Raw genomic sequence first — 18,751 nt, 5'->3', positions numbered from 1 at the left:
ACCTTACTTACTCTTCCACTTCAATGACAGCGTCCTTGACAGGCAATGGCCCTTTATTTTCTGTGTTTTTTGGGTCACTGGCAGCGTACATGTCCTCTACTTCTGCGTCGTCGTTGCCAAACTGAATAAAATACTGACGATTTTCACGGTACTTCAGCACGCCGTAGACAGCCATGGCCGCTACTAATACCACCGTGGCACATGTAATCAGCAGGGTCACGACGCGGCCGCCGGTACCCTTCATAGTTACCGTATCGTCTCCAAACGCAAAGAGGTGCCGGCTTCCTTCAACGGATAAGATGCCGATATCTGACAGGATCGTTGAGTTGCTCTTCCCAAGGGTGAGAATGTAATTCTGCCTCTCCACCGTGTCACAGGGGGCCGCATCTCCAAGTTCTTCACAAAGGATCGAAAGATAGATCACCTGATGCCCTTCTCCATCATGTGTCATGCGCGTCACAGCAAGAGCGGATCGTGGAATGCAAAATGCCCGACTGAGAACTAGAAGATATTCTTCAGAAATTTTGCTCTCATTAAAGGTCAGTTTCAAGCTCTTGTAGACAGTCCAAGGCTCGCCTGGCCTTTCAATTGCCATGGGGCACTCCTCCTGGGTAATCGGGTCTCTCGGCCGCGGGATGCTTGGGGGGCTGGAGCTGCCGGGCGCGTAGGTAGAGGGGGCGTCATAGGCCACATCAATGATATTGGGCACCTCCACCCACGCCCCATCGCGAGTCTTGTAGCACACCTTGAAAAAACCGCCTTCTCTTAACACCCATGTCCACAGTGTGTACCTGGTGCCAGGACCATAGCTCTCAGCAGGAGCAAGGGGCAGGCCCTCTGGCACGCCACCAGCGGGAGGCGCCGTTGCACAATCCTCAAAGTCATTGGCAAACTTTGCCCTGTCTCCAAGATCCCGAGTGTCGAGATCATACCCATAGAACTTGATAGTCGTTTCCACTCCCACATATACACGACCCTCATCGTCCTGACCCTTAACCACCTCATAGCCATACGGGTTACATTCAAACACACGAACAATTGCCAACTCAGCGCCCACCGATTTTCCCTTTTTGTGGTAGCAAATGCGAAGGGTTTCCGAAGAGTCAAAGTAGTAATCACGCAACCCCACTAACGAAGTGTCATCAATAAATTCCATGGATTGAGGGGTAGGCTGCGGACGCATAGCATGTCCCTGAGAATGTTCATCCGCACACTCTTTTTCCAAGTTTGTAAGCTTCACAACGTCCGACTGCGCCTCTTGCATGTTTGTACCACTCGGATAACTCAGGAAAAGCTTCGTCGTCGAACTGCGGTTCCTGTACACACTCGTAGGCTCTAGCCCAATTACCACCGGCAAACCTTCCCGTTCAAACGGCTTCGTCCTCTCCGTGTAACTCATAAGTGCACGTATGCGTAGTCTGCATCGACCGTTTGTGGCCTTGTTCATAAATACGAGAGAGAATTTACTAAGTTCCGCACTATGAATTAGAAGATCACCGAGGGATCCTCCTGCCAATTCCTTTACATCATAATCCGTCTCGATGATTTTCCCAGTAGCCTCGTCTACCATTGTTGCTCTTATGACGAGGCGGTATTGGTACTCCGTCTGATGTTCCACCTGGCACGGATCCCGTTCACCCCTTCCCACATCCGAGATGCTGGTAACCTCGTACGCGAGACATGTCAATGTCAAGGCCTTTGAGTATCGCCGTATTTTAAAGAAAACCGACTCTTCACCCGCATCTGCGGTTCCCAGCAATTGTTCCCCCTGGCACCTCGGATACAAGTTCCCTCCCTGAACGACAGGGCAGCAAACTGAGAGAAGAAGGAGTGCAAGAAATAAACTCGTCTTCATCGTTAATTTGTTGTTGCAGTCCTTTTCTTTTTTTTTCTTCTTGTGGTTCTTGTTATTATTATTATTATTATTATTATTATTATTGTTATTATTATGTTGTTTCTCGTTAGTAGCGTGTCTCCTTTGGATCCTGGTGGGCCATCCAACCAGAGAGAAAAGAGAAGAGAAGGGGAAAAGCAAGGAAGTAAACACACAGACACACACATTTTTAAAAAAAAAAAAAGAAGGAAAGAGAATATGCACGTGAATATGCGAGGCGGTCCAAACAATTCCCTCCGTCCCCTGTGAAACCGTAAAGGAGAACATTAAAATGAACAGAGACGGCAGCGAGAAGTGGTCACTTCTTCTTCGCCGCGGCTTTGCCCTTCTCCGCTGCAACACCACCACCACCACCAGCAGCAGCAGCAGCCGCGGCTCCTCTTTTCGCGGATCCCCGTTCCTTTTGAAACAAATCCACCGCTTTCATGTTGACTTGTCGCATTCGAAACGCAACTTTTGCCATGCGCCGCTTTACTTGGTTCTCAAGAATTTGCTTTTGCCACGGGGAGTCAAAGTTGTTTTGGGTTTCTTTGCTAAAAAGTTCCTCCGTGTACCAGTGCTGGGCCGCCAGCTTGTTTTCATAGATGCCAGGATACGTCCATTCAGGGCCAATGACAGGATCCTGCTGATCCTTGAAAATCGAAATGGGCAGCGACATGCCCTCCTTTCCGTATGTGTAGACATTCAGCGGGACCTCCTTTACCGGAACCAACTTGCGGTGTTCCATACGACCGTAGTATGCCTGCTGGAGCTTCTTTCGTTCCCGCTCCAATTCTAGTGGTGTTGGAGCCGTGTCGTACGGGAGGTATACCTGCTTGTACTCGGGGGTGTCGGAGGGCTTCCCACTCCGCTTCATCACAACAAGCGTGGCATAGAGGCGCCCAATGACGGTTGTGCGAAGCATTTTCCCACCGCGCCCTGCAATGATGCGTGCGGCAACAATCTACAGGAAATGCAAAAAAAAAAAAAAAAAAAAAGAAGCAAGAAAGAAAAAGCAGAAAAACAAAAGCAGGCATCTCATCTCTCCCTTTCGTCCCCAACAGATGTCGAATAAAATCAGAGCCATCCCTCGTGTGCACACATTCGCTGGCGTGAATGCATGCGCACACAGAAAGAGAGACACACATGCGAGAACGAAAGAAAAAGAAAAATGGAGGAAAGGACATACACAACACATACACACTCCCAGAGAGATAGATAGAGAAAGAGTTGACATAATTCAGACTCAATGGATACCGCTGCTATCCCTCCCCTTTTTTCTATTCCTCCCAAGACATATCCCTAAATGCTAAACAATACTCTCTGCCAAACTACCTCTGCTCTTTTCTTCCCCATTTACATATTTCAATTCACTACCTTCGCCTCTCCTCCATTGTTTTTTCTTTTTTCTTTTTCTTCTTTTTTTTTTTTTTTTTTTTTAAGACTCTAAAGATGACAATCAACAATTTTATCCCAATCTCCCCAGACAGAAATGCAAGACCCCCCTAATTACCACGTCTTTTTCCAGTAGCGGAATGTTGTGCGGCCGTAAATACGCCAGTTAGTGTTCTTCTGACCGTAGTGCAAAAGAATACAATTCACAAGTCCGAGCGTTGTGAATGCCTTCCAGAACATGACACGCCGGTCATCGTACTCGGATTCAGCAGACCAGCGCAGGAAGTTCACCACATCCTTTGCCATTTGACTTGTCGTCGCCGGAGTGCCATCCTCGTAGTCTACCATGCCGTCCGACAGCGGGGGCGGCATGGAGAGAACACAGTCCTTGAAGTAGGGATTCCAGAACTGCCCGGGCTTCAGTTCCGGGGCGAACGGAGGGACATCCAAGAGCTCGCCGTTGCCCCAGTTGTAGCCCGTGATGAGGGAAAAGATGTAGTCTGGTCCGCCCTCCTTGCCAAAGACAGAATGCTGCAAATCCGGCGGCTCCGAACCGTTATTCGCGAATTGGGCGGCACGCTGGTTTGGAAAGGGTATAGGAAGCGTGTCTGTTGGTTTGCCCGGGCGCGGGTTCAACATCCCCTCGGCATCGGGCTCGGAATCGATCACCTCATATTGCGATGCCAGCTTTTTGATTTCCTCGCGTGTCATGAACCCCTGAAAATGAGTGAAAGTCATGCGGCCCAAAGGATGACATGGAGCAAAGACCTCCGTGTAGATCTGGCGCCCACGACGAACAGAAGGCCAGTCAAGACTATGCCAAATCTCAAAGCGGTCATTGTGATTCCAGTACCAATCCCGTTTGATGGGATGAGCTTTCTTCCCAGCCATGATTTAATTAGCACTAAGAATAAAGGAAAAAAAGAAAAAAGAAAAGTGAAAGAGAAGAAAAAAGTAGAAGCCACTGTTCTTTAAGAATATAGTAGGCAGTTAACAAAAATAACAACAAACAAAACATACTCGTGCACCCATACATATTAGCAACTTGACAGTCGCAGGCACAGCTGGGCTCTCAGCCGCCCGCGAAGTGGCATCCACACCGCACTGCCATTCCACCCTCAATGGAACACGGCGCCCCGCTCCACCTACTCACACAAAAACGCCCTGCGCCCACGAATAAGGAGAAAAAAAGCGCACTCCCCTTCTGTCGCTCTTCCTTGCACGGCGAAAGAAGGAGCCAGCCGCCGCACACGGCACTCACATCGCCAGGGGAAGTGACGGCGCCGCGGAGATCCAACAATACATTCGTGCCTATGTGTCTTGCTACACGCACACGCAACAACAATACAAAAAATGGAAGGCATACTGGCACACTAAAACGAGAGGAATCCGGCAGGTAAATTGCATGGGGGCAGCGGGCAAAGCACAGGGGCCCACAGCCAGCAGTGAGGAGCCCAACGCATAAAAGAGAAAAACACCACGAAGGAAATTCTCACAAGAATTACTCACCAAAAAGCAATTTCAGCAGGATTTTTGTTCCTCGGCAGCGTGGAAAACATGTTTGCCTGCAAGCGCACACAAATGATAATAAAAAAACAACACAATTGCCTGGTCACAGGCCCACACTCACATCCACAAATCACGCATCGGCATCGCGGTGTTTTTGGCCTCGCCTCTCATTTGGGGGGATCCATGAGACTCACAATGACGCGACCGGCTCCGCGTTTGGGCGACAGAAGCAAACAGAGGAGGAGGGTGCGTTACCCATGAGAGAGCGCATAGGGTGAAAAAGCAACATAAAGAAGCAAAAAAAAAAAAAAAAAGAAAAAAAAAAGAATGCAAAGAAAAAAAGCCCTCAAGAACAGGCGAGAGTTTGGCCCACAAGGGCATCAAGCAAAATGAGAACCCACAGGGTATGGAACATCTCTGCCATGACGCTTACACCTCAGCACGCGGTGGCAGCGGCAGTCACCACCAGCAGCAGCAGCAGCAACATCAACGGTGGTGTGTGCACCCGCACGGTGACGATGTCGCTGCTGTCCGCATTGCCTTCACTTTTCGTGCCGGTTTTTTTGGCCGGATCAGCACGGATACTTTCCCATCGCTTGTACAGTTCGGTGGTCTTGCTCGTCAGCAGGTCAAAATTGAAGGTGATTTCCTCCTTCTTTCCGGAAGTACTCGTGGCATTGAAATCCACGCAGCTCGGTCTCGCCACATTGCAGACCATCGCAGAGGGATCCTCCTCGTCCATTGCATCTCGACCGTCGGGATTCTTATCAGGACCACAAACTGTCCACTCGCCCTCGCCTGTTAAACGCCAGCGCGCACTGGAATTTCCGCTTCCACACAACACTTCCGCACTCACACGCACCATGTCATCATCAACATCCTTTGTCGCGTACACATGCGAGCAGAAGCAGCACAACAGCGCAAGGAACAACACGGTGCACGGCACACGGCGCATCATCATTATTGGTAGTAGTAGCGTTGCTGAATTCGGTGAGCTGGTCCGCACACGGAATGGGAAAAAGGAAAAAGCAAGAGAAAAGAAGAGAGTGGGGTGCAGCAATATCCACTAGCACGTGAAAAGATGTGCGCATATATCCGTGCACGTATCAAGATGTGTTCGGGATTGCCGTCCATACATGCAGTGGACGTAACTTAGGGCGCAAAAAACCACAAAAAGGGAAGAAACAAGAAAGAAACAGTCAACCGTAGGAGCGTAAAAAGCAATAAGGCGTAACAGTGCGCGGGAAACGAAAAAGTGTGGGGAAGAGAGATACAGAAAAAAAAAAAAAAAAAAAAAGATAATTCATGAGAGTAAAGTGGTTAAATTCCCTCCAAAAACACTGAACCTCTCTTCACACTCTGTTTGCCCCTTGCTAAGCAAAGTTTGCTCCAAAACATCAATTATGGCAACGCTGAGTAAATGACTCTTGGTAATGACTTGGGCGGTAAATGCCCCGGGGGAGTGACTAAATACCTTCACCACCGCAGGCTCGTAAGACAAAATGCCATGAGATTGCGTGGCATGGGCTGCCATGGCTTTCCATTCCGCGCTATCAACAGGATGAATTACACAGAATCCCATCCCTTTTAATACCCCTTCAATTGCTCCATTGTGAGTGACACATCCTGCGGATAGGCGTCGGGTCCGAACTGAAGCAGAATTCATTTGCTTGCACAGCGTGTCGTACGCCATTTCATCTTTCTCATCGTACGGAGACAAGAACCGTGTGGTCACAATGGGCAGGGCAAGAATCTTCATCTCCGTGGTGCATTCTCCCGGTCTCTTGTAGGAGAGGCGTACAGTAGGGGCCTCCCTAAATGGTGCCCAAGACCTGGCAACAAATTCCACTCGTAGAACCCCACTAGAGGCGATATCCCCGCGTTCATTCCTTGACTGCAACAGCAGCCCAACATCTACTCCAGTGGTCTCCACATGTACTTTCTCCAGTCCCACTGCCATCTTGTTTCTAACTGTGACTGTGACACGGGCATCGGCTCCGCGGTACTGCTGCTCACAGTGCAATTCTACAAACTCATCGGAATAAAGGACACCAGACGTTTCTTCAAGCAAAAAAATAAACCGTCGCCGTAACAGTTCATTTTCTTTTGCCATTCTATCCAATTGCATCGTTGAATTGACCGTAAACAACGCCTCCAAGTCCACATCGGACTCACCACCGGAATTTAAGGGGACATCGCGATTGATCACCAGGAGATCAGAGCTGTTCAATTTATCAGGCTCCTTGTCTGCCCTTGGGGCGACCAACTTCTCTCTTTTATCCCGAGAGATGTTCAAAGACACGGCAACATTCGCTTCCTCTCGCTGGGCGCGCCCAGGTAGCACAAGCGAAAAATCATCTTCCTTGAAGCTCGGCAATGGCTCCAACACCTTCTGGAGGAGTTCATCATTGCCTAGTTCGATGAGCCCGACGTACTCCATGGCGCGTTGCTGCAGCTCAACATTGAAACTGCTTCTATACTGACAAAGTGTATTCAGTATTTTTTCACGCACCGCAATATCGTAGTAATTGTAAAGCTTGACAAACGTACTTAACAGGAGACTTTGAGTCTCCTCCGAGGCGTCTTTAAGGTGGTTTTGAAGAACGGTCACCTGCATGAGTGGTGTGCTTTCCGCATTCACTGCAATTTGATACCCAAATTCGCCCAAAACAATGGCGGCGACACGCAACAGGACCTCAGGGACAGTTTTACGAATCTTCAACAAACTAAACAAAGTTGTGGCCGCCCTTTTCTGAACATATTTGTGATTAATGATAACATTTACAACACGGTAAATGATGAATTGCGGGGTAAGACCGCCGGCGTGGGCGATGACAGAGAGAATGGTGTCAACGTACCACCCGTAGTCTACACAGTACACCTCTGCCAAGTGAGAAATGGCAAGTACAAGATTCTCCTTAAAGAGTCCATCCGCAATGGGGAGATAAGAAAGCAGGGCCCCGATACCCTCCCTGGAAGTTTCAGCGTCACACATACACACAGTGACATCCAACGCTTTCGTACGGATGGAAACGTCAGGGTCATGAAGAGCCACAACCACCTGTGGTTGATACTGTCTACAGTATGTCCTGTAGTCATTGTAGGAGCTCCTTGCAGAACACAATTGTGACAGCAAACTAAACCCCAAATAACGCAAGTTGGAATCTTTCTTTTCCATCACAAACCAGCTAAGAACATCCAGACACTCATTATGAAGCCTAGTGTCCAAATCCCACTGGAGAACAAGTAAAACCACCTCAGAAAATACGGCATTCATTGCACTCACACGATTCATAGTGCCCTTTTGCTTCTGTTGGGTTTGCGCGTCCCGAAGCACTCTGTCAGTCGCCTGCACAATCCGCCGCAAGACAAGAAGAATTTTTTCCTTCAGCAAACTATCTGTAGGAACTGGAAAGCCTCGAAGAAGCCGCATGGACATCGCCTGCAACCACGGAGCAGGAACACCGTAGTAGACATATCCCGGATCAGTTTGCTTTTCAAGTATAATCCTTCCAAGGAGTTCAATGACTCGATTGGGTACGGAATGAAAAAGATGAAAATTGCTTTTGTTAAGACAACCCGTAAGAAAGACGGCAGCACAACCACTCATACCAAGCAGTGGACTAAGAAGAAGATCTGTCACAACAGGGATAACGTCACCAAGATCCACAACATCGGGATACTTTCTATATATGCGTAAGTACGTCAGCACTGCCTTCTTGCGAACATGTACATTCCAACGATCACTTAAAAGAATACTCTTCACCCTTGAAGACATGACCTCCGCAAACTCCTTCCCACCCGCGTTGGCAATCGCTGTCAGTGCCAAGTTTATATTAAACTCCTGCTCTGACAAAAGATCCTTGTAGATCATATGTGTAGCCAAAGTCAACAGGGAATGATTTTCGTGGAGGAAAACGGTGGCAGAGAGGTAGCCGATCAGTTTCTCCGCCGGGGATTTTAGAGCCAGAAGCTTCACACCCTCCATATGGCCAAATTCCACGGGGTATCCAAGCATTGCGATGAACATCAACTTACAGACGTATTTTCTTCGATCGTAAGTGGTCATTTCTGCCGTGCTTCGGAATTTTGAGCGTATCTTAACTAATTCCACGTCAACTCGTTTCTTCTCATCAGCCGGGCTACTCGTCGCTTTCCGCACGTCTTGTATAAAGTGAGCCAGTCCACGCATGTCCATTTTTCCGCAGTCCTTCACCTCTTTAGACGTGCAGTTCCTATCAAACAGATAGCAACTAAAGAGAAGGAAAGAAGAAAAAAAAAAGTGACGGAGTTGCGCAAATGCAAAGAGTGTACATATATATACGGTACGCAACGAAAACCAAGGCGGTCGTTCTAGAGAAGTGAAACATCTTCACCCCTCAGAGAGGAGGAAGCAAAAAATGAAGGAAACATTACAACCGCCATCATTTCGACTCCGTCAGCCAGGAGTCGAGAAAGAACGCCATTTATTCGCGAGTAGGACGCGAAGGCGATGGTGGCACAACTCCTTTTTCGGCTCGCACCCTTTTCTTTACTGGGGTTTCTGGTGCCAACACTTCTGTCTCGCCGTCGTGCTCCTCTGAGGAGACGTGGCTTTCCTCAGTAGCAGGGGAATAATGACCGGCTCCATTGATGAGGTAATCCGCACACTCAATACCCGCCCCTGGCCCCGGCAGTATTCCCGACCTTCTTCTAGTTAGCTTGTAAGCAGGCAAACAGTGGCGGGAATGAATAAATTGCGTAAATTGCGACCGTTCCCCCGACGAAAAAAGAGGTTTTCGACCCGTCTTAAAATCCCAAGACTCGGAACGGGAAGTGCTCCTGCCGAGAAGGGAAGAACGTGTACAACGTTTATCGCAAAACAAATGATGATTTGTGTTGTCTCCAATATTTTTATTGTCGCAATTTGCCTCCACAGCCGCTGAGAGACCACCGGCCAAATTAAATGCAGTGGCCATATGAGAATCGATGGCCTCGGCGGCAGTGGTGACCACCTCCCGATGCGAGCCTGCCAAATCTACCGGAACACAAATATGAAAAAGAAAGTCACATCCAAAATTCACCTTAAGACTGCTGAGAACAGATCTGACTTCCACAGGGACACACTCTCTGACTTCCCCTGGGAGGGCGCTCTCTGTGCCATAGAGACGCGAAAAGACATCCCAAGGGGCTTTCATTAATACATCTCGCAGAATGATGGGACTCACTGAGAGCTTCAAAAAAAAACGCGGCAGAAGTACCTCCTCCAATTCTTCTCCGTCTTCCTCAATCATCTTCAGTTTACGTGGCAAAGACATCTCGGAACATACAGTGATACCCCAGAATAAAATTCGAGTTAGGCGTGCAATCATCTCAACAATGGCCACTCCCATGGGTAGATGTGCTATGCCCAATGGGTTTCTTTTACCCAGTTGTCCCCCCACCTTTTTCACCGCCAAATCGCAAGATGAAAGAAGTTCAGAAGGTGACAACGTCTCCATGTTCCTCTGACTCTTCTCAAATACAAACCTGTGAATATCTTCCAGAGCCGTTCCAACAGCTTCATCGCCAGAAGTTCTTTGCTGTGAAACAACACGAAAACACTCTGGGAGCCCTTCCTGCATTAATCTGGAGCACTGGGGGCCAGAGCACACATGGTAAAAAGAAAAAAAAAAAAAGAAAGCAAGAAAGAAAATATATCTGTACTTATTGGATTTCGGGTGATCACACAAACAAAACAACAACAAGAAAAGAAAAGAAAAGAAAACAACAAAAACAAAAACAAAAACAAAAACAAAAACAAAAACAAAAACAACGAACCTTTGAAAACAACGAGCAGACAGAAATACTGCATCGTTCAGGCTCTTGTGTATTTTCATTTGCCCATTTTATGTCAATTTCTTGGATATGTGGCATAATTCTAGCCCCTCATTTAATGCAATCAATAGGATTAGAAAAAAAAGCCACTATTCCTCGAGATCCACCTTACACCCCCATTAGCCATTTTTTTTTCTGTTTTTCCCCGTTAATTGTTTGTTTCTTTACAAAAACAAACAAGAAAAACAAATAAGAATTTTCCTAACCTGCCTGGATTTGCTAAAATTACCATAACCCTAAAAATATATATCAAAAAAAATCAAATACCCCTGCTAACATCTCTATAGATGTGGACGAGCCACAGCTCCATCGCCTTGAATGGCCTTCCGAATTATCCTCGCGCATTCGTCCAGTTGCTCCAATGTTACAAATTCATTCGGTTTATGTGCTTGCAATATGGAGCCAGGGCCACATACGACTGCTGGTACACCGATGGCCTGATATTGACCAGCCTCGGTGCCATAGGCCACTTTACGCTTAGTGGAGTCCTTTGTAATTTGACGCATTAAAAGCGTAAAGGGATCCTTCTCATTGGCATCTTTAAAAGGAGGAGTCTTTGACAATTTCTCCAGTTCAATACGTGCATCCCCAAATGCTTTCTTCATAGACGGAAGAAGTGTGTCGTTCACATACGCTTTTATCCTTTCTTCAAACTTCTCAGCTTCGGCCTCCGGTAAATACCTCATTTCATAGACAAATTCGCACTTCGCGGGAACCGTATTTAGGGCATTACCGCCTTGAATTAAATTTGGTGACATCGTTGTAAAGGGAACGTCAAAACAGGGGTCTTGCATACCATAAAATTTAATGTTCTCTGCAATTTCGTTTATTTTCACAATGAGCTTTGCGGCGTAATAGACAGCATTGCAACCTTGCTTCGTTTGGGCGTAGGAAGAATGCACCGCCTTGCCATGCACACAAACACGATACAAAAAAAGCCCCTTATGTGCGACAACCAATTTATTAGAGGTTGGCTCACCAACAATGCAGCATTCCGCCCTGATTTTGTGTTCCCGCAGGAAATCTGTCAAAACCTGGCCACCGATGCAGCCGACTTCCTCGTCGTATGTCCAGGCAAAGTGAACGGGTTTCGCGCGCTTCATCTTGAGGAGCTCGGGGGTCATAGACATGCACACGGCAACAAAGCCCTTCATGTCGGACGTGCCACGACCGTACAGTTTCCCATCCCGCTCCGTCAGTGTAAACGGATCGCTGTTCCACTTCTGCCCGTCCACCGGGACCACGTCCGTGTGGCCGGAGAGAATAATGCCGCCCTCCGTCACGCCGCCTTCACCCGGCAGAGTCGCCCACAGGTTTGCTTTAGTCTTCTCTGCATTGTGCACCAGCGTGCATTTCACACCGAGTCCCTCCAGGTAGTCCTTGCAGTAGTGGATGAGCTCAAGGTTCGAGTTTCGGCTTGTCGTGTCGAAAGAAACAAGCTTTGCGAGCCACTGTTTGGCGTTCATAGTTGTCACCGAATTAAACTGTTGAAGTAAGAGTAAAGAAAAAAGCGCCAATATTTAAGCAAAAGAAAAATAATTAAAAACTGCAAAAGAAACAGATGGAAAGGATCCAAAGCTCCCCTTTTCCTTGGTTCTTACGCGTGCCCAGGAAAACAAAGCAGAGCAAGGGAACATTTTGTTTTTCTAGTTGCTTCACTCCCCAGATAGAAATAGCAATAAATATTACACCGCCAATGGGCAAAAAGATGGCAGTAATTGCGGCAAGGCTCCAGACAATATGCGACCGTTATGGCAGTCGCCACACTGTTGAGGGATAAACAAATGATATCCTTTCTCAATGCTCAAAAACCAATAAAAGAAAGTACATCTCAAATTCCACCCTTTTCCCACCAATTCCCCAAAAAGCCTCTTTTAAAGAGGCTCTGAAGAGCCATTAGAATACAAGTAAATTTCCTCACCGTTTTTCTTAAAAATACTCATCTGTGAAATGCCGTAGGTTAACATTCATCAAACTGATGTACCACACATATATCCACACAAGTGTGTGAATACTGCAAGGCTTTTTTGGTGTATGAATGGCAAATCCAATTTTGAATTTGTAAGTTTTGTATTACGGCACCTGAAATAAATAGAAATGCTCACCTTTTTCAATGAACCTTTTGCGTTCATTTTTTCCTGGCCGTAGCAGATGAAAGTGCAGTCCAGTCCTCCCAGATATATGTGGAGTCCCACAGTACTATTCTTAAGACTCTCATAAATAATCTGGGAAAAGAAGGAAAAAAAAAAAAAAAAAGCATATATACATATATATCTATATAAAACAACAACAACAAAACCACGTACTCATTGAGCTATTTAATGGATTAGCCATTGACAGAATGTTCAGGGTTACAATGCAATACAAAGTAAACAGACAACATACACAAGGGTACACAAAGTAAAAACCAAAGTAAAGTGCACATCCTCTGTCCAACAGTGCGTTCTTTTGGTCCTCAATTTCGTCGATGAATGTAAAAAGGCCCATCCATTGAGCACCATTCCACACTACGCTCCTGCCAGCGGTAATCCATCATGGAAAAAATCTCAAAAGCCTCTGGATCTCGAATCGCGGCGACGGAACGGCTATGTGGATAAAGATCATCAAAACAAAGAATTCGTGTTCCACTTGGAACACGACGAAGACGCTCTGAAAGATAGTGCGTTAGTGATTTTGGAAACAGTAGATTAGATAGCAATATCGCTGTTTTCCCACCTTCTTCATTAAACATCGTCTTTTCGGCAAGCACTCTTGTCATGTCCGCAGCTATTATTTTCAAATCGGGCATTTTTCTTCCAGAAATAGACTCTAATTGTGGTTTAAGGCTCTCCCAAGCAGTTTTTGCAACATTGGCATTGTGCTCACTAATCTCGATTCCCACGCACCGAGCACCTGTTAGAAAAGCCACTTGAAATAGAACGGATCCGTTACCGCATCCGAGGTCATAAAATGTATCTTCAGATTTTACTTCCATCAAACGTACCATTCGAGAGACGAACGTTGGCAAAAGTGATTTTGCACATAAGTGGCGTGAACCTGCAACTTCTGTGATGCGTTTGCAATATAAGTTACTGTAAACATGATTCAACATGCGATCAAAAAGAACACAAAAACAACGCTTCGTGAAGCAATGGTGGCACCCATTTTCATTGGGTTCATTTCGTAAGGGCAACCGAAACGGATCATGAGGTGTACCATTGCCTTCTTCGTCTTGGAGAGGTTTTTTAGGAAGTGCTGGCACATCATCCCGCCTGAAAACAACCGCTGCGTCAAATGACTGCTTGTGCGGTGTCAGACCTCGAGATCGCTTGCGTCTTACAGTTAACCCGGTCATGCTTTAACCTTTACTTCTGGTTTTAAAAAACCAATTGAATCTTCGGTTTTTACGCAAAAAATATATTGCAACAACAACAACGAAAGGGTGCATGAATGTAGCAAAGAAAATAATAAAAAAAAAATAAGACAGAAATAAGTAACGATTCGTTAATGACATATCAATAAGAACACAATCAACAGCAACAACAAAAACGATAATAATAATGAAGATAATGAGGACATTCATCAGAAATTTATTTCTTTAGGGTTCCTAGTCGTTTTTTCAGCAGCTCCCTTTTTGCATCTAAAATCCTGCGCCGATACTCTTCTTCAGGGAGCAAATCAACATCCACAACATACAAAGAGTTTTCCTCATTAAACCTTTTCAGAAATAAATTTCCATTATTCTTTCCATGTTCAAGCCTTAAACTATGCTCTGCGGCCTTTTCAATACGACACAAAAGGTCATCGGATTCACTCGCGGCAAGCTGTTCCAGGTAGCTACTTTTAAAGTAAGACGCTATACCTTCCGAAGACTGTGAACCTAAGGACTCGGGCTCTGATACATCCAATGCATCCCCTGTAAGAACTTCCTCAGCCGTGCTCATTTCAACTTGAGCCTCCGGAAGCTCCTTTGCACATCCAAAGTATAGTTTTCTAGATGATGCCACCTTATATTCTTCCCCAGTAAGTGCTACTAATCGTCTTTCCCATGAATTTTTTTTGGCAATAAGATGATTGATTTCATCATTTTTAGCCCGGATAACGACTTCTCCATGAGTTTCAATACTAAGCAATTGCGGATTACGCATTCTAGCAATCATATCACCAATATCCCGTTTCAACTTAAAAAGGACATACTTAACAACCCGGGTATCCATTACATCAAGGGGATTGGTTGGGATACTACGCACTCCCAACCGCGCAAGACGTTCTTCTTCGGCATTACGTTTTGCTAATCTGTAAAGCAAAGTGCTTTTTCTTTCATTTGTCCTCGCCAATGTACCTTCAATCTCCCGCAAATAATCCTGCATTTCTTGAAATGCAAATGTTCATAAAATTCTATGGGAAAATAGAAATAAATAAAAAAACAAAAACAAAAAGAAAAACAGAAATCTGAAGGGTGAAATAGCCCCTAAAACATACACATCTATATCAGAGGGATCAGTATAGTACTAAAAAAAGAAAAAAAATGATCGGTTGATAATCGCAAAAGCCATTCCTCTTAAAATTTCAATGCAGTTATTGTCTCGGGAAACAACCAACAAAAAAGTTCATGCTATTCCTAAAAATAAAACTCTTCTCAAACGCAATTTCCCCCCCTCCCTCCCTAATCCGCCTTGTTAAACCGGTATATATAGCGTACAAACCAAAAACAAGCAAAAAAGCCAATAGTTCCGTTCGTCACGGCAAATAAAAGGCTAAACAAGGCCATATATCCCAAATACATCACCAATGGGACAAAACCAACCATATGAAAACTTCCCACAATGGCATAAAAAACAGAATACAGGAAAAAAAACAATCCTGAACTTGCTCCTATAAGAAAAGCTCTCCACCACCAGCGATATTCTTCGGCACATAAGGAAAGATATACCATGACTATCGTTATTTCTGACGTGGTCAAGAGCAAAATTACGGCCACAAGCAGCAAAAAACCAAAAACGTAATAGTACCTATTTAACCAGAGGGCTTCGAGAATAAAGTAGACTTCAATGAAAACCGCCAAAAAAGGAGGAAAACCTGAAAATATTACAAACATTCTTTTGTTATACCAGGGTTGCGAAGGTACATGACGTGGTATTTGGCTATAAACCGAAGGAACCGATATTGTGTTTCGCCTAAATCCCATTATGGCACCAAAAAAAACCAAAGGAACATTGACAAAGAGCCACATTCCCATAACGATGACTAAAGAAAACAGCGGAACAACAGCACTACTTGATTGTGACCATAACAGAAAATCCATCATAAAAAAAGTTCCGAAAGCCACTCCAGGAATAAGTGTTCCAGTAGCAAAAACATACTTCCACTTTCCCATATTCCACAGTTTGAGTAATCTTGCTGATGTATATCCAGCATACAAGCCTAAAAGTGCCAAAAAAACCAGAAGTGCAGTAAATAAACTGCCGCGACTTTGTGGAGAAAAAAACCCTAGAGAGGCAAAAATGAGCACAGTAAATGCCATCCCTATAAGCTGCACCCCAGTTCCAGTAAAACAGGCAAGAAGCCATCCGTGTGATGGCGGGCGAAAAACATCCCGATTTAGCAACTTCCAACCTGTGTAATCTGGCACGTCATTTTCTTCAAGGTCAATAACAGTCATCCTACTTAGATCTCGTCGAACAATACGAATCATGGATGCAGCAATAAATAGTGCAAGAAATACAACAAAAAGCGTAGAATTAATAATAGAATACCAATGAATATTCTTCCCATGAATATTTAGATAAACATCCCACCTAGAGGACCATTGATCCTCAGTTCGTATCCACGAAACACCATAGCTCCAAATAATACGATCATTCGTGACAGGCAGGGGATTTAGAGAGTTCACATCCTTTTCCGTCCACGATGCTTCACAGACATGTTCGGGACGATAATCCAAAGAGTATGGCTTACCAACAAAGGATAATATTCGATACTTCTGCACGAATTCCCCATTAGCATTCCTTACTTCCTCTAAAGAATACTTTATCGTAAATTTTATGTGGTTATTAATGTAAACAACGTCCCGGCTCATGTAACCAAGAGGAATTCCAATATCATACTCTTGTTTCTTATTGACCTCAGCAAGCGGCAGTCCATCTAGCAGCAAGTTGATGCGGTATTCTGCTTTAATAGCCTTAACTAAAAAGGCCCGCTGTTTTTCGTTTAAAAATTCCTTTTCACACATCTTTTCACACGTAACATTGTGTAGCAAACGAATATTTTCGTAAGGGGACGACTTGATACGATCCCCCATGAGAACTCCACCAATGTTACCCACCTTACCTCCGAGGGGCGCGATGGGGTGGCATGTCGGAAAATGATCATAATAGTCATAGGGCACGTGGGTTCGCACAGATGTCAATACATTCACCTGAATAGGAATAATCTCGTTCTTTTCAAAATTTTGCGGATGAACATTTGGCAAGAAAACAGCATTTACTCCATATCCGACGAACAGAGCAAGCAAAAGCAAGGTATTCAAAGCCATTGATAAGTCACAAAACGCCATGCTAAAAAATAAAATAAAATAAATAACTTAAAGGTGATAAACCTCTACCAAATCCAAAAAAAAAAAAAAACGAGCGAGCAAAGCGGCCGTTGTCACGCCGGAGGGCGAACTTAAGAAAAACAACACAAAATGTCACGAAAAAATAAAGACACCAACAATTCCGGTCGCCAAAGGGGCGCGCCTCCTATTTCCTCGCGGGCGCGTGGTATGCGAAAACGTGTGCTCGGGAGCGCACGGCGGGTCATGACGCTTGGGAATGGGAATCGCCTCGATGGGCCCGGCTGCCCCCCGCATATTCCACAGGCCCGCCCCACGGAAATGAGACATGCGAGGGCAAGCGAGGGAACACGTAAGAATGCTCTTTTTTGGGGGGGGTTCATTGTTTTTTTGTGCTCCATCTTTTTCTTGCTCTTGCGTCTGTCACACGCACGCCAACGCGTTTTTTGGGAATGTTTGGCGCGAAATGTGCTGAAGTGTGGATGACGTTTAGTCCGAGAAATCTGCTGCCCAACAATATTTCCATTGCTTTTTGGAGGTATCAGCGAATTGAACCTCAATATCACTTGCTTGGTTGATTAGGATTCTCTGCGTGTGACGTGCGCGCCACTGCTGCTGTTGCTCGTGATCATGTCTCCTTCTCGGCGAATGGGCGGGGGGCGTTGGAGGCGCAAGCATCGCGTGTGATGGGCGATGTGCCTTTGACGAGGGATGCGCTTCTTTACCACGAATGGTTTTACTTCCAGAAACGATCTGCATCACGGGGCAGAAGGTGTTGGAAGGCTTTGCAAGGGTGTTTGAGGACATCACGGACGGATTGCCTTGGTATGTTTGTGGGTTGTTCATCATGATGGCGCTTGTGAATTCACAAAGGCGGACCGCGCAAACTGGACTTGTTGGCCGCGACGATAACTCGGCGTGAGAAGGGATTACCGGAATATTGAGAGCGATTTGCTGCATGTTGTTCTTTCTGGGTCTGTTGGCTAGTTTCTCAGCGTCCTGTGCCGGGTGGAGAAGACGGTTTCTGTACTTGCAGCTAACTCCTTAATTCCCATCCTGAAATGGAATGACGACGTTTTTTTGTGACATGATAGGAACCATCGTTACGTTTGGCCCCTTTTGTATTTTATCATCCGCTGGGGCTGCTGAATGGAATAAATCCATTTCCACACTCCCCTTGCTTTATTTATTGGTGTGTTATTGTGAGTGAATGTCGAGCGCAGTGTGCTTGGTGCCCTTTCTCCCTGCGGAGAAAGACTCGGTAGAACTTGTGCTCGACTGTTGCCTTCAATTCATTTTTTTTTGTACTTCAGTGCTCTGAAATCGTGACACAAATTTTTATTTCATGAGGCGCTTATTAGGGAGTGCAGGAGCCGCAGTGTATGCTGTTTCCTTGTGGATGGGCACTGTTTCTGTGCGATTATCCGCCTACAACGCCAAAGGCATGCTTTACCAGATGATTGTCGTTATGTAGCTGTTTCCGTTCTTGCTTGCCGTGGCCGATTGAGTGATGAAAGTTTAACCAGTACGGCGGGGTTTCATGAAGGATTCATGACGAGAATGGATTTGACACAGAGGAATGTTTT

The 18,751-nt window shown here is 45.7% G+C and overlaps 10 protein-coding genes across 10 annotated transcripts, besides 26 other annotated features; all 10 read right to left on the bottom strand.

Annotated features, from left to right (window-relative positions):
- Positions 1–2,125: part of a sequence feature (areas merged during assembly that could not be assigned to a particular haplotype. This can correspond to areas where the two haplotypes were merged or to regions with more than two copies in the genome that were merged during assembly.) that runs on past the window's edge.
- On the bottom strand, positions 8–1,855 carry Tc00.1047053511391.180 (Golgi/lysosome glycoprotein, putative; the record flags this gene model as incomplete). Its single annotated transcript, XM_812823.1, has 1 exon — positions 8–1,855. One exon carries the CDS (start codon positions 1,853–1,855, stop codon positions 8–10), a length of 1,848 nt encoding a protein of 615 aa, XP_817916.1.
- Positions 1,905–1,950: a microsatellite.
- Positions 2,126–2,907: a sequence feature (areas merged during assembly that could not be assigned to a particular haplotype. This can correspond to areas where the two haplotypes were merged or to regions with more than two copies in the genome that were merged during assembly.).
- Tc00.1047053511391.170 (hypothetical protein, conserved) lies at positions 2,193–2,798 on the bottom strand (the record flags this gene model as incomplete). Its single annotated transcript, XM_812822.1, has 1 exon — positions 2,193–2,798. The coding sequence occupies one exon, from the start codon at positions 2,796–2,798 to the stop codon at positions 2,193–2,195; it is 606 nt and encodes a 201-aa protein (XP_817915.1).
- Positions 2,851–2,902: a sequence feature (T-rich).
- Positions 2,908–2,980: a sequence feature (areas merged during assembly that could not be assigned to a particular haplotype. This can correspond to areas where the two haplotypes were merged or to regions with more than two copies in the genome that were merged during assembly.).
- Positions 2,981–5,728: a sequence feature (areas merged during assembly that could not be assigned to a particular haplotype. This can correspond to areas where the two haplotypes were merged or to regions with more than two copies in the genome that were merged during assembly.).
- Positions 3,270–3,313: a microsatellite.
- Positions 3,383–4,159, bottom strand: Tc00.1047053511391.160 (cytochrome c1, heme protein, mitochondrial precursor, putative; the record flags this gene model as incomplete). The annotated part of the gene is made up of 1 exon (XM_812821.1): positions 3,383–4,159. The coding sequence occupies one exon, from the start codon at positions 4,157–4,159 to the stop codon at positions 3,383–3,385; it is 777 nt and encodes a 258-aa protein (XP_817914.1).
- Positions 4,181–4,220: a sequence feature (T-rich).
- Positions 5,075–5,119: a microsatellite.
- Positions 5,215–5,270: a microsatellite.
- Positions 5,729–9,735: a sequence feature (areas merged during assembly that could not be assigned to a particular haplotype. This can correspond to areas where the two haplotypes were merged or to regions with more than two copies in the genome that were merged during assembly.).
- Positions 6,054–6,074: a microsatellite.
- Positions 6,081–8,975, bottom strand: Tc00.1047053511391.140 (alpha-adaptin-like, putative; the record flags this gene model as incomplete). The annotated part of the gene is made up of 1 exon (XM_812820.1): positions 6,081–8,975. The coding sequence occupies one exon, from the start codon at positions 8,973–8,975 to the stop codon at positions 6,081–6,083; it is 2,895 nt and encodes a 964-aa protein (XP_817913.1).
- On the bottom strand, positions 9,244–10,380 carry Tc00.1047053511391.130 (hypothetical protein, conserved; the record flags this gene model as incomplete). Its single annotated transcript, XM_812819.1, has 1 exon — positions 9,244–10,380. The coding sequence occupies one exon, from the start codon at positions 10,378–10,380 to the stop codon at positions 9,244–9,246; it is 1,137 nt and encodes a 378-aa protein (XP_817912.1).
- Positions 9,736–10,572: a sequence feature (areas merged during assembly that could not be assigned to a particular haplotype. This can correspond to areas where the two haplotypes were merged or to regions with more than two copies in the genome that were merged during assembly.).
- Positions 10,416–10,451: a sequence feature (T-rich).
- Positions 10,491–10,571: a microsatellite.
- Positions 10,573–14,054: a sequence feature (areas merged during assembly that could not be assigned to a particular haplotype. This can correspond to areas where the two haplotypes were merged or to regions with more than two copies in the genome that were merged during assembly.).
- Tc00.1047053511391.120 (glutamamyl carboxypeptidase, putative) lies at positions 10,915–12,099 on the bottom strand (the record flags this gene model as incomplete). Its single annotated transcript, XM_812818.1, has 1 exon — positions 10,915–12,099. One exon carries the CDS (start codon positions 12,097–12,099, stop codon positions 10,915–10,917), a length of 1,185 nt encoding a protein of 394 aa, XP_817911.1.
- On the bottom strand, positions 13,089–13,967 carry Tc00.1047053511391.110 (hypothetical protein, conserved; the record flags this gene model as incomplete). The annotated part of the gene is made up of 1 exon (XM_812817.1): positions 13,089–13,967. The coding sequence occupies one exon, from the start codon at positions 13,965–13,967 to the stop codon at positions 13,089–13,091; it is 879 nt and encodes a 292-aa protein (XP_817910.1).
- Positions 14,055–14,149: a sequence feature (areas merged during assembly that could not be assigned to a particular haplotype. This can correspond to areas where the two haplotypes were merged or to regions with more than two copies in the genome that were merged during assembly.).
- Positions 14,074–14,094: a sequence feature (AT_rich).
- Positions 14,150–14,872: a sequence feature (areas merged during assembly that could not be assigned to a particular haplotype. This can correspond to areas where the two haplotypes were merged or to regions with more than two copies in the genome that were merged during assembly.).
- Tc00.1047053511391.100 (hypothetical protein, conserved) lies at positions 14,203–14,982 on the bottom strand (the record flags this gene model as incomplete). Its single annotated transcript, XM_812816.1, has 1 exon — positions 14,203–14,982. The coding sequence occupies one exon, from the start codon at positions 14,980–14,982 to the stop codon at positions 14,203–14,205; it is 780 nt and encodes a 259-aa protein (XP_817909.1).
- Positions 14,873–16,309: a sequence feature (areas merged during assembly that could not be assigned to a particular haplotype. This can correspond to areas where the two haplotypes were merged or to regions with more than two copies in the genome that were merged during assembly.).
- Positions 15,018–15,063: a sequence feature (T-rich).
- On the bottom strand, positions 15,279–17,168 carry Tc00.1047053511391.90 (endosomal integral membrane protein, putative; the record flags this gene model as incomplete). The annotated part of the gene is made up of 1 exon (XM_812815.1): positions 15,279–17,168. The coding sequence occupies one exon, from the start codon at positions 17,166–17,168 to the stop codon at positions 15,279–15,281; it is 1,890 nt and encodes a 629-aa protein (XP_817908.1).
- Positions 16,310–16,547: a sequence feature (areas not merged during assembly with more than two copies in the genome that could not be assigned to a particular haplotype).
- Positions 16,548–17,233: a sequence feature (haploid, Esmeraldo-like haplotype).
- Positions 17,171–17,194: a sequence feature (AT_rich).
- Positions 17,234–17,362: a sequence feature (haploid, non-Esmeraldo-like haplotype).
- Positions 17,363–18,751: part of a sequence feature (areas not merged during assembly with more than two copies in the genome that could not be assigned to a particular haplotype) that runs on past the window's edge.
- On the bottom strand, positions 17,655–18,125 carry Tc00.1047053511391.80 (uncharacterized protein; the record flags this gene model as incomplete). Its single annotated transcript, XM_812814.1, has 1 exon — positions 17,655–18,125. One exon carries the CDS (start codon positions 18,123–18,125, stop codon positions 17,655–17,657), a length of 471 nt encoding a protein of 156 aa, XP_817907.1.

This window comes from Trypanosoma cruzi, genomic scaffold (genome assembly GCF_000209065.1).
Source record: "Trypanosoma cruzi strain CL Brener 1047053517109 genomic scaffold, whole genome shotgun sequence".
Lineage (NCBI taxonomy): Eukaryota > Euglenozoa > Kinetoplastea > Trypanosomatida > Trypanosomatidae > Trypanosoma > Trypanosoma cruzi.
This window is presented reverse-complemented; position numbering and strand designations above follow the sequence as displayed.